The sequence below is a fragment of the Symphalangus syndactylus genome, chromosome 8 (genome assembly GCF_028878055.3).
Source record: "Symphalangus syndactylus isolate Jambi chromosome 8, NHGRI_mSymSyn1-v2.1_pri, whole genome shotgun sequence".
Taxonomy (NCBI): Eukaryota; Metazoa; Chordata; class Mammalia; order Primates; family Hylobatidae; genus Symphalangus; species Symphalangus syndactylus.
This window is the reverse complement of record NC_072430.2, coordinates 74,685,076-74,698,497: the sequence shown is the minus strand read 5'-3', so window position 1 is coordinate 74,698,497 and position 13,422 is coordinate 74,685,076. Positions and strand designations below refer to the sequence as shown.

The following is a 13,422-nucleotide window of genomic DNA, read 5'->3' as shown; positions in this document are numbered from 1 at the left end:
CTATTCAATGTCTATTTAAAACAAGTATTTGGGTCAGGTGTCATGCACCTGTAATCCCAACACTTTGGGAGGTCGAGGCCAGAGGATAGCCTGAGGATGGGAGGTCGACATCAGCCTGGGGAACAGAAAAACTCTGCCTCTATAAAAAATTAATTAGCCAGGCATAGTGGTGTATGCCTGTAGTCTCAGCTACTCAAGAGGCTGAGGTGGGAGGATGCCTTGAGCCCAGGATCTTGAGGTTACAATGAGCTATGATTGTGCCACTGTACTCCAGCCTGGGCAAGAGAGTGGGACTCTGTCTCTAAAAAAAAAGATAATATAATACCAGACATTTGATGAGCACCTACTACATGTCAGATATAACTATGCAAAGCTCTGGGGACACCAAGATGAAGATACTCTACTTTGAGAAGTTCAGAATCTTATAGGTGAAATGGGTACTAACTTCTTATATGTATGTCACAGAGCAAGCTTCAAAATACTATAACAAATGCTTCCCTCTAAGGGGCTACATTGTAATTTCCCATACTGCCCAAACTGAGGAATAGTGATTACCAGGACCAATCAAATTCTTTCTTTTGGGCTCAAGGACTGGAGATAGCTAAGGAATTCAGCAGGCAGTGGAGGCAGAACTGGAAAGACAGAGGTGAAATTGCTTTGCAAAGATTGTAACAGTGAGAAAATTCTAACAGTGACAGAGATCTGACTTAACTGATTCCATCTTGCTTCTAACCTCCTAGCTGCCCTTGTTCTTTCCTAGGTATAGGCCAAACTAACTTTGGGAAGAAATCAGTTTATAGTTAACACTGAAACAAAGATAATAACCACCCTTTCCCAAAGCAAACCCTCTTCTTGCCTGGGGACCAGACTGCCTTTGCAGGATTAACAAATTAGCCACGAGATTCAGAAATTGTAGTTTAGGAGCCATGCAACCAGAGGCCACAAGATTCTGCACCTCCCCAATTGGTATTATTTGGACTCCACACTCCACAGACTTCAGGAAAAACAAAACAAAACAAAAAAACAAAAACACCTTTTATAAAATGAATTACCAACATTTAAAATTCAGATTTCAAAAAAATTTTATTTTAGATTTCTCTTGTAATATTGGAAGACATTACATGTTTTTCTTCATCCCACTTCTGCAATTATTTTACTGTTTTGTGCTACTGGTTTTTATAAGCTACCTTGTAGTCTAATAGGCAAAGACAGAATGAATAAATAGCTAGCTAGCTACACACTGAGGCCCTGCAACTCTGGTGAGAAGGAGAGACAGAGCTGATTAAGCACTATCCTCTATCCTCAGGGAGCTTGGTGGGGGAAACATTACATGATGCAGGAACAATATTTCATGGCATAGCTTCAAATGTGTATACAAATGGTGTCAAGGATCATCCATCACTTACATTCATTTTTTAAACTGACTAACTATAAACTTTACATATTTCCTTTACAGTGTAATACAGTGCTAGGATTCCAGACTCTGGAGTCAGGTTGTCTATGTTTAAATCCCAGTAAATTGTGTGACCTTCAGCAAATTCCTTAACCTCTCTGTGATTCAGTTCCTCAACTGTAAAGTGTGGATAAAAATACCACCTACCTTTTAAGTTAAATTGCAAGAGTTAAAATAATTGGCTACTAATAAATAATAATAGTAGCACTCATCTCCTGCTAGAACTGCAATTACTATAACTCCTCCTTCTATACTATTGTTAATATTTACAGCCCAGGGAGGCCAGTCCTGAAGGTGAACTGTCACAAATGAAGCCAGTTCTAAACGCCGAAACTGGATGGGGCAAAGAGGGGGAGAAAACACTGAGGATGTGGCTCAACCAGTGAGCGTAGGTAGAAAGCTCTGGAATTCTGGAGTGGGTGCAGTGAAATACCTAGAGATGCTGGAATTTAAGCTCTGGAAAACTCTTAACACTTAAAGAGAAATGCTATTGTTATTGTTGTTTTCCAGAGATTACAAAAACCAAAACAATTTCAATTCACAAAAAAAAAGTAAAAATTAAAAAGTTGGATTTGAGAATCATTGCATTTGGTTTTTAGAAAAATGAAACATATTAAAAGATATTTCCAGTGTCCCTTTCAGATTTTTAAAAAGCGACTTCCAGGGGTTCTCCTAGGGTAAAAATAGATTCAGCCAAGACACCTATGCCAAACAATAAATTGATCATTATACCTTGTGTTACTTTAAATGCTACAGGGGCTCAGTGTAGAGTAGTTTTGAGTAGCCAAAGGAACAATATCAACATTTTGGAAGTTTCAAGTCAATTTCATCATCTCATAAGATGAGAATAAGGCCCGGGAGTATAAATGATTTGTGCAAATTCCATCGAAATTTGTATGGCTAGCAAGTTATATCTACCTAGTAGTGATGTCTTAACTAATTTTCCAAAAATAAGTAAAAGAATTCCGGGCAAGGGCAAGGACCGAGGGAGGGGGTCGGGAAGCCCTGGGATGGGGCTGAGCCATCTTCGTTATTTGCGGGGAAGGAGTTGGTGCGTGTGAACCGGCAGGTCAAAGCATGGTGGTGTAGACAAGCCTGTCAGAATCGCCCAGTTATCTCAATACCCTCGTAGACAGGAACAGCGCTTCCTCACCTCTTCCGACCACTGCGGGAGGAGGGTGCCGCGAGCCAGGCGCACCCCAGTCGCGCGCATCCTCCCTTCCCGGCGGCCCCTGGCAGCCACGGGGCCCGGGGCCCAGAGCCGGAACCAGGTGCGGTAGAGCAGTCCGCAGGCTCGGGCGCCAGGTCTGGGGGTGGTCTGCTGTGGGGGCTGGGTCAGACTGCACACCGGGCTGGGGAGAGGGAGACCGGTCGTTGCCTCGGAGTGTCTTACCAGCTGGCGGCCCTCTCCAGCCGACCATCCAAACGGCGCACACCGAGAGCCAGCCCGGCTAGCTGCTCGCGCGGAGCTCGGGGCTCCGAGTCGGGGACGCAGCGTCGCCGTGGAGACTGCACGGCGCGTGAAGGAAGCTCGGGTAGCAGCCGAGGGTGGGGACTGGGGGAATGGGGCGACGGCGGGGGAGGTGGCGGGGGCGGGGGCGGGGGCAGCCCGGGGAGCCACGGAGAGGCAGGGTGGAGGCTGGCCCAGGCCGTAGGGCGGTGGAGGGCGCGGGACGGAGCGGGCGGGGCGAGGAGGGCCCGGGGCGGGGCTGGGAGGCGGGTCCGGGGGGGCGGGGCGAGGCGGGCGGCCGAGCTGAGGGACAGCCCCGCGGTCGTGGGTGCCCCGCGGCGCCGGAAACTGGGCGCACACACCCTCGGATTGACGTGCGCACGCGCACCGGTTACCTTCAGGAGCGCCGAAGAAGGAAAGAGGGTTGGAATGTCGGTGTCCATACCTGATTCTAAGCGAGGGAGAGGGAAGGGGGCGGGGTGGCCTCAGAGTTTTAAACTTGGGGAGTAAAAAGAAGTCTTCAGATGGGAGAGATGGGTGTCCCTCGTTGTGGATGAACAAGTGTCCCCTGCAGGACTTAGTCCCCCAACCTGAGGTCGCCCCAAGAAGATTATGGATCTCCGGGGGGAGCCCCTGGACGCCAGTTTTCCCAGAAGTCAGATTCAAGTGATTAGAACCAGAGACTCGGCTCTCCCCCAAGGAGAGCAGCCCAGGTTCCCTCTAGCGCCGGAGCTGCTGCTCTGCCACGCCGGCCAATGGGAGGTATTACTGTTTAAGTAACTGCTTGGGTCACAGTAGGGGGTGGGGAGCTTTTCTGTTACAGAATTCTGTTACAGAATTCTAAAGGTCTCTCAGGCTTGGCTTCTAGGAAGGAATTGGTTATTTTTCTCCACTTGGGATGCCGGAAGTAACTGGAATCAATTTGTTGCTAGGCAACGTGTTTTGAAGGACGCCTGTTTGTTGGACTCAAATCTGGATTCGACTTTAACATGGTAGACACATAATAATCAGGTGTACTCCCTATTTAATCTCTGGAGTTGGTACCTGCTGAGGATATGTACCTTGGTAGATGGCTGTGAAGCTAAAATGACATAAAAATATATAAAGCTCTGACATGTAGAAGATGCTTAATAAATGGCAAATTTTATTATTATAATAAAAATAGAACCAGCTGGACCATTTCCGGAACCAAGAGAATGCAGAGATGTGGTCATTTTTTAATTCTCTTAGTCATCTGTTCACATTCATTCTTTAAATCTCCTGTGAGCCCTTGATGATAGGTAGGAGGCAAAGGAAAAATGCCAGAGTGGAAGTTTTTGAAAAGAACTCAGTGGAGTCATTGACAAATACCTCCCTAGTTTGATAAGGACATAGCAGGCCACTGCCTCCTCTATTACAGGAACACCCTTACATAAAAAATGTCTTGTTTGATTGAGGACTTTTCATTTAAGCAAGGCAAAGGTTATGTCTTGATCAACACCTTTGAAAACGTTAGTTTTGGTGAATTTGCTTAGTATTGATGAATGGGTAATGGTTGACTGGTTATTCCCATTGATCTACTACAAGGAAGTGTAAGAAAACCTCAAATTTGATTAAACTTTCTTTCTCTACCTACTCTTCTTCCCCCTAACAGAAAAGCTCAAGTTCATTTGTAGAATGCAGTGTTTAGTTTACTTACTGCTCCTGAAGGGAGCAAAAACGGATTAATGGGCCGGGCACGGTGGCTCACACTTGTAATCCCAGAACTTTTTTTTTTTTTTTTTTTTTTTTTGAGACAGAGTCTCCCTCTGTTGCCCAGGCTGGAGTGCAGTGGCGCGATCACCGCTCACTGCAAGTTCCGCCTCCCGGGTTCACGCCATTGTCCTGCCTCAGCCTCCCGAGTAGCTGGAACTACAGGCGCCCGCCACCATGCCTGGCTATTTTTTTTGTATTTTTAGTAGAGATGAGGTTTCACCGTGTTAGCCAGGGTGGTCTTGATCTCCTGACCTCGTGATCCGCCCACCTCGGACTCCCAAAGTGTTGGGATTACAGGTGTGAACCACCGCACCTGGCAATCCCAGCACTTTGGGAGGCCGAGGTGTGCGGATCGCTTGAGCTCAGGTGTTTCAGACCAGCTTGGGCAACATGGCGAAATGCTGTCTCCACAAAAAATCTAAAAAATTAACTGGGCATAGTGGCACGGGTAGGGTGGGGTGAGGGGGGTCGAAGCTGCAGTGAGCCTTGATTGCGCCACTGCATTCTAGCCTGGGCGACAAATTGAGACCCTGTATTAAAAAAAAAGATTCATGACCTTGGAGAATAAAAGTATTTTCTCCACATCGAGGAGTGGTTAGAGCGATCTGGCTTCCGCATTGGGCCTCAAGGTCTCCAAGTGCCAAGTGGAAATACATGCACTACCTGCCCCTGTAGCTCAGAACATGGAATGAGAGAAAATAAAGCCCCTGACACAGAGCCTGGCACATGACAATTCGTCAACAACTCAGATATTATTACTTCTACCGTAATATTCTGTATATAAATAAAAGTACTTTCAGGATAGCCGTAAGAATTAAAGATCATTAGGCAAAGTGCCTGGCCCAGTGCCTATTTGAACCCCTGATGATTATTTTGCTTCTCTCTGATGAAAAAGCACTACATTTCATCTTTATTTGTATAACTTGAGAAATAATTCAGCTAACTTTTGTGCAGAAGTTATTATTGGTGTACTCAAAAATAAAGCACAGTTTAGCCCTGGCCTGTGCATTTACACCACTGAATAAATTACCAAAAGTGTCTGTCTAGCAAGAGTTTGTTCTAACAAAGTGGAGAGGAAGAGCCAGTCTTATACAAATATTGAATCATCCCACAACTACATTTCATTAAATTCCCTGATTTCTTTTTTTAAAACAGAGTCTTGCTCTGTAGCCCAGGCTGCAAAGCTGGAGTGCAGTGGCCTGATCTCAGCTCACTGCAACCTCTGTGTCCCCTCAGCCTCCTGAGTAGCTAGCACTACAGGCACAGGCCACTGCCCCCCGCTAATTTTTTTTATAGAGACAAGGTCTCATTGTGTTGCGTAGGCTGGTCTCAAACACCTGGGCCCAAGCAGTTCACCCACTTTGGCTTCCCAAGGTGCTGGGATTACATGGCGTGAGCTACCATGCCCGGCTAACTCCCTGATTTTTAATGGACTCATTTTTATTACAGATCTGAATGTTAGCAGTGCCTTATGTTAAAAATGTTTAAATCACTTTTAGTGTTTTTCTGATTATAAAACGAATGCAGAGAAACACAAAAGAAAAAATTAAAACCATCCAGAATTCTACCACTCAGTAATAACCTGTCAATAATTCTATTTTTCCTTCTATCCTCTTTGGGCTCACATATATATATATACTTTATAACATTTGCATTAGATGTGTACACAGTGCTAGCATCCTTTTTTGCTTAACTTTCCCTCTTAAACATTTCCCAAATGTATTTAAGTCTCAAAACATTTTTAATGGCTGCATAATATTTATCCATAATTTATTCAAACAGTCCCCAATTTGAAATTTTTCAACTTTTCTTACGTAACTCATTGTTAAAAAAATATTTGTTGAGGGCTGGACGTGGTGGCTCACGCCTGTAATCCCAGCACTTTGGGAGGCCGAGGCGGGCGGATCACGAGGTCAGGAGATCGAGACCATCCTGGCTAACACGGTGAAACCTCATCTCTACTAATACAAAAAATTAGCTGGGTGTGGTGGCGGGCGCCTGTAGTCCCAGCTACTCAGGAGGCTGAGGCAGGAGAATGGCATGAACCCTGGAGGCGGAGCTTGCAGTAAGCCGAGATCACGCCACTGCACTCCAGCCTAGGCGATGGAGTGAGACTCCGGCTCAAAAAAAAAAAAAAAAAAAAAAAATGTGTTGAGTACTTAGTATATACCAGGCATTATGCCAGACATAAGATTTAATTGATGAACAGTAAACTATAAAAATAAGGTTTCCACGAACATCTTTGTAAACAAATCTTTGGTGGCATCTTTCATTTTTAGACTCAATTCCTAGGACTATGAAAATACAACTTCAAAAGGCATTCTTCGAGCTTCAAAGGCAAATTTAAGAAACCAAATTTCTGAACTGTAAAATATTAACTTTTTGGAAAACTACCAACAACGGAATTAATATTTATTTCCTGCAAAGTGTGAACTTACCCAGAAGATGCTTTCTTGTTAGTTACTGTGAAATACCCAGGGTATTTGAAGTGTATTGACTTTGGCTTTTACCTCTAATTCTTTCCAGGATTTGCTGGTTTTCTCAACAGTGTGAGATTGTTTGAAGTCTGTGCAAATTGCTCTACTTCCTTCTCTCACAGTTAAAATGTTAACTATTTTATTTCCAGCTTTCCTCTTGTAAGCATGTGGCTTTGCTGCATTTCTTTCATTTACCTTTTCATGTGAAACATTTTGTATTTTCACATTTATTAATCTGAAGGCAGATTTTTTTTCTTCTAAACCCAAATTATAATGCATATATTCCTATAAGACATGGACTTTACATATCCTGTAGTTAATATTTGTCAAGAAACATCATGTAAATTAACCAATGCATTTAGGGAATTTAATAATAGATATTATTTATTAAAAGCAACAATCTTTCCTGCAACACACCACACACACACACACACACACACACACCCTACTATTCTTTGACAATTAAACATTCATTTATTAGGTCAAACCATATGAAATTACCATTTGTGGATAAAAAATGGTCAAATAATGGCAACTTCATATGGCTTTATTTATATTAATATTTTATTAAGTAGTTTATATTTTTTCAACTTTCTTCAAATACTGAACTTCCTGATTATCATACTAAGGATATCCTTTATTCTTGCATGAGATTGTGTTTGTTTTGACTTTCATAAGTATTAGAATCTAGTCAGGAGGGTGCCATAAAATGTTTGTTTATTATTTCAAAGACAGTAGAGGGAGCCTGGAGCCAAAACATTGTTATTGTAGGCTTCATGGAAATGATTATTATCCTCCAATTCTTGATGTGTGGATAAATGTAAATACTAGTATACATGTGAAATAGCAATTTTTTAAATATTTATTTTAAAAAAAGGTTGGTTGGGTTGGGCATAGTGGCTGATGCCTGTAATCCCAGCACTTTGGGAGGCCGAGGCAGGTGGATCACTTGACGCCAGGAGTTCGAGACTAGCCTGGGTAATATGGTGAAACCCCATCTCTATTAAAAATACAAAAATTAGCTGGGCATGGTGGGCCACTCCTGTAATTCCAGCTACTTGGGAGGCTGATGCAGGAGAACCATTTGAGCCTGGGAGGTGGAGGCTGCAGTGAGCCGAGATTGAGTCACTGCTGCACTCTGTCCTGGGCAACAGAGCAAGACTCTGTCTCAAAAAAAAAAAAAAAAAAAAAAAAGTTGTGCTTAAATGACTTTCATAAGATGTGAAAAAGAAGGTTGGCAGCTGAACCTCATCTGGGCTCACACTGGGGCCAATCAGAATTTCATTGTTCTCTCTCTTCTCTGAGTATTGCTAGAGACAGCACACTGCCACACGAACACATCTGTGCTCTACAATTTTCCCCTTTTCAAACCATAGTGTTGATCGCCCTTTCATTTCCATGGGCATTCATATCATGATTCTTTATTTCAACAGAACTTCAAAATATGTTACCATTCCCAATTTTGTATCTTAGAGTCATTGTAGTTTAGTTGATGGCTTCCTCCAGACATGTAAGGAGGCACTTGGATCCTGTCACCAACTCATATCCTTCTAGGAAAGTGTTTAAAAACTTACCAATCCTTTCACGGACTGGGAATTTTGTTACCGTTAGTTAAAGATGTCTCTTGCTGAGCTCTCCTCAATCATCCTTGCCCTCAGCCCAGTATTTTGTTAAGTACCCACTGACCCTAGTGTTACAAAGGGGTTCCTAAGGTAATAACTGGTGGTGTTATCACCATTCTTTACTGTAAATAGTCTAGGAAGGGCTCCAAGTCCCTGAGGTAACAGGAATCCCTAAATCTAGAGATAAGATGGAGAAGAATCTCTCTATTGTAAAACCCAAAAGGAATCCGTAGGTAGAATCAATCGGCTACAGCAGGGTTTCCTAAACTGGTGATAAGGGAAAATTCTTCTGGTATGTTATTAACATGCAGAGAAAAAAGCATTCCCCCTGGGGGAAATTAGTTTGTTTGTTAAACTGTTAAACAAAGTTTTTTGTTTAATGTAGAATGTCTCAGAGGCTTTAATATGCTAATATAATTTATCAGTTTCTCAGGGAGAGGTTTTTAATGTGTAGCCTTTCTCAAATTTATTTGACCAGGGAATTTTGCTTTTTCTCTCAGTGCTGTTTAGGAACTCTTGAAGCACTACATACTTCCTCTGACTGTGACTTGAAGATAGCTGTGAGAAAAGGTCCCCACCCCACCCCCACTCAATTGAGAATCAACTAATCTAAAAGCAAATAAACCTGGGAATTTTACCCAATTGTATATTGACATGAAAGGTGATATTGTTAAAACTAAACACAAGTTGAAGGGCTTTTCATAAAAGCTGCGGAAAGCAAATGTTGGAAAAACATTCCACTGGGGTGTTTCCCTTCAATTAATAAACAAATTTAAGTCAGTCTCAAAAAAAAAAAATGAAACAGAAAACAAAGCACATGGCCCTCAAAACTGCCCTTTTTTCCCCTGTCCTCAGCACCAAGAGTCTCTACATGTGGGCATCCATATTCTAATTGTCATCATTGCTCAGCATGCCCTTGCTGGCTTTGCACTGCACTGCCGAAGCTGCTCTGGCAAAGAGTGTCAGATTCAGAGCGGTATGTGAGAGGGGGACCTTCTGCTTCTTGCCTTAGGAGATTTTTCTACTACATTTGACATAATTACTTCTCATCCCTTTTTTTTTTTTTTTTTTTTTTTTTGAGACGGAGTCTCGCTCTGTCGCCCAGGCTGCAGTGCAGTGGCTCCATCTAGGCTCACTGCAAGCTCCGTCTCCCGGGTTCACGCCATTCTCCTGCCTCAGCCTCCAGAGTAGCTGGGACTACAGGTGCCCGCCACCATGCCCGGCTAATTTTTTGTATTTTTAGTAGAGACAGGGTTTCACCGTGTTAGGCAAGATGGTTTCGATCTCCTGACCTTGTGATCTGCCCGCCTGGGCCTCCCAAAGTGCTGGGATTACAGGCGTAAGCCACCGCGTCTGGCCTCCTTTTTTTTTTTTTTTTTTTTAGATGATGAGGTAGGAGGCAGGACTCGACTCGAGAGGGGGGTCTTGGACACTGGACCAGATTGAGAACTAGCTAAAACAGGGCCAGGACAAAAGCAGCTTTCAATCAGATATGCCCACTGTGTGCCTTGTCAATTTACTATTGCCATGGCAACACTTGGTAGTTACCACCCCTTTCCATGGAAATGGCCCAATGGTTACTACCCCTTCCCTAGAAATTTCTGCATAAACCATCCCTTAATCTGCATGCAAGTAAAAATGAATATAACTATGACTGCAAAATGCCCTGAGCTGCTACTCTCGGCCTAGTGCTCCTGCTTTGCAGGAGCAGTCACAGAGCTGTAACACTGCCTCTTCAATAAAGCTGTTTTCTTCCACGCTTGGCTTGCCCTTCAATTCTTTCCTGGGCAAAACCGAGAACCTGGTGAGCTAAGGTCCACTTTGGCACTCACTTACCCTGCATCAACAGGGTCTTGCTTTGTGGCTCAGGCTGGGGTGCAGTGGCGCCATCACAGCTCACTGCAGTTTCCACCTCCCAGGCTTAAGCTATCCTCCCTCCTCAGCCACCGGAATAGCTGGGACTACAGTGTGTGCCACCATGCCTGGGTAATTTTTTTATTTATATTTTTGTGGAGATGAGGCCTTCCTGTGTTGCCCCGGCTGGTCTTGAACTCCTGGGCTCAAATGATCCTCCTACCTTGGCCTCCCAAAGTGTTGGGATTACAGGCATGAGCCACCATGCCTGGTCTTTCTCGTTTCTTTTTAAAACAGTTTTCTCTTGTCTTTCATGAACCTCATTCTCCCAGTTCTCCTCTTCATGAGCTTCTTTGTGTGTTTTCTACCTGTGCTCACGCTTAAAACCTTGCTGTGCACTAAGATCCCCTCCCACCGGTCAACATGGTCTCCCTGGTGATCTCATTTACACTGACGGTTTTATCGACCACCTTTATGCTGACTGGCCCTAAACTGAGCTTCAGGTCATATATTATCTAACTACATGCTGGACAAATATACTTAAATATCCCATAGACATCTCAAACTCTATTTGTCCAAAGCTGAGCTTATAAGTTTTCCCTCTGCCCCAGTTGTCACTGTGTGACCACAACCTTCCTGTCATTAAATTCAAAAGTAACTTTTCATCTCATCTTATTTGACCTTTCAGCTATATTTGACACATTGTATTTCTTTATTCTGAAAACATTTTGCTTTGTTTCTATGGGTCCATATCTTGTTTCTGTGACATTGTACCTTTCTGATTTTCTTACTGTTTTTGACTACCTTTTTTTTTTGCCAACTTACATTTCTCTGCTGAATATTTAAATATTGGAGTTTCTCAAGACTCCTTGGCTACTGCATCAGTGGTCTGTCACTGCATAACAACCAATCTTTTTTTTTTTGTTTTTTTTTTGAGACGGAGTCTCGCTCTGTCGCCCAGGCTGGAGTGCAGGGGCACAATCTTGGCTCACTGCAAGCTCCGCCTCCCGGGTTCACGCCATTCTCCTGCCTCGGCCTCTCCGAGTAGCTGGGACTACAGGGGCCCGCCACCATGCCCGGCTAATTTTTTTTTGTATTTTTAGTAGAGACGGGGTTTCACCGTGGTCTCGATCTCCTGACCTCGTGATCTGCCCGCCTCGGCCTCCCAAAGTGCTGGGATTACAGGCGTGAGCCACCGCGCCCGGCCTATAACAACCAATCTTGAAACTTAGTGAATAAATGTAATCCCAGCACTTTGGGAGGCCAAGGCGGGCGAATCACCTGAGGTCGGGAGTTTGAGACCAGCCTAGCCAACATGGTGAAACGCTGTCTCTACTAAAAAATATAAAAATTAGCCAGGTGTGGTGGTGTGCACCTGTAGTCCCAGCTACTCGGGAGGCTGAGACAGGAGAATTGCTTGAACCCTGGAGGTAGAGGTTGCAGTGAGCCAAGATCGTGCCACTGCACTCCAGCCTGGGTGACAGAGTGAGACTGTCTAAAAACAAAAGAGAAAAAAAAAAGAAACTTAGAGGCTAAAAAAATGGCAAATATTTTATTTGATCATGATTCTATGGGGCAGCAAGTTGAGGTTGGCTTGGCTGAGGGCTTCTGCTGCTCCTATCTGTGGTCACTCATGTACTTGTCTGGTGGCTGACTGGGGCCTCGGTAATCTATGAGTTTATTCTCATGTATGGGTGTTGGTGGTGGCTATTGGCTGAGCCTTTGTCTCATTGTCGTTTAGCTTCTCAAAGGGTTAATCTAGGCTTCTTAACATGGCGGTCTCAAGGGCAAGAGCAGAAGCTGCCAGTCCTCTTGACGTCTAGGCTCAGATTCCCTCTCATCACTTTCACCATATTCTATTGGTCAGAACAAGACACAAGGCCAGTTCAGACTCCAGGGGTGGAGAAACAAACTTCACCTTTTAGTGGGAGACAGAATCACATTGCAGAGTCATGCAAATTTGGCAAGAGGCATATGTGGCTATTTTTTTACAGTATACTATAACCCTTTCCTCTTCTTATTCATAATCATTTTCTAAGAGATTTCATCCATTCAGCTTGACTCATTGTCCATCAATAACTCCCTAATACATGTCTTCTTCTCAGACCTCACCTCTGAATTCATATAGCATGAGCCTCCTTGACTTCTTCTTTTGGATGTATCAGTGATATAAGCTCTATAGCTCTAAAACTATATTAATGATTTTCTACCAGAAATCTTGTCCTCTTTCAGTCCCTGTCTTAGTGACTATAACCACTGGCAAGTAAGAAGCCTGGGCAAACCTCTTTTTTTTTCTTTCCCCATGTCCAATTCATAACCCAGTCATGTCAATTTTATATTTTGAATAACTCTCCACACCATGCACTTTTCTGTATTTCCACTTCTACCACTTTAGGCCAAGCTACCAGCACCCTTTACTTGGATTACTCCAACTGTCTCCTAATGTCACTTCATTCACTCTTGTCCCCTCTATCAAATCCATTCTCCAGTCAAGAGCCAGAGTAGTCGTTTAAAATGCAATTTGATAACTTTTTGTTCAAGGTGACAAACTAGGCAGCTATGCTTGTCATCTCTTCCTCCCAATACCTTTATTAAAATAATATAAAATTTTGAAAAGCCTACATCCATAACAAAGAGAATTGAGGCAGGGCTGACCATCATTAAGTTCAACATTTTTAGAGGGAAGAAAGCAGTGGAGAAATAGAGAGTGATGAATCAAGATAGAGGCAGTCTAAGCCTCTATGTTGCATGGAAAATAGATCCAAAAAGAGATTCTTCTGGAAAAGCCTAGATATTTTGGACTAGATGGCTGCAGGTATGAAAGGCGGACAT

General features: G+C 43.5%; 1 protein-coding gene across 3 annotated transcripts in view; it reads right to left on the bottom strand.

Moving 5' to 3' along the window:
• ERICH2 (glutamate rich 2) overlaps nucleotides 1-3,663 on the bottom strand; it is a 28,883-nt gene extending 25,220 nt beyond the window's left edge. Inside the window, exon 1 of one of the 3 annotated variants that reach the window (XM_055289675.2) lies at nucleotides 2,847-3,663. In XM_055289675.2, coding sequence (XP_055145650.1) covers nucleotides 2,847-3,346 — 500 coding nt within the window. In that variant the 5' untranslated portion in view covers nucleotides 3,347-3,663. Of the gene's footprint in view, nucleotides 1-2,606 lie in introns of all 3 variants that reach the window. The other 2 variants (XM_055289676.2, XM_055289677.2) reach the window with 2 other exon arrangements.
• Between the last annotated feature and the right edge of the window lie 9,759 nt (nucleotides 3,664-13,422).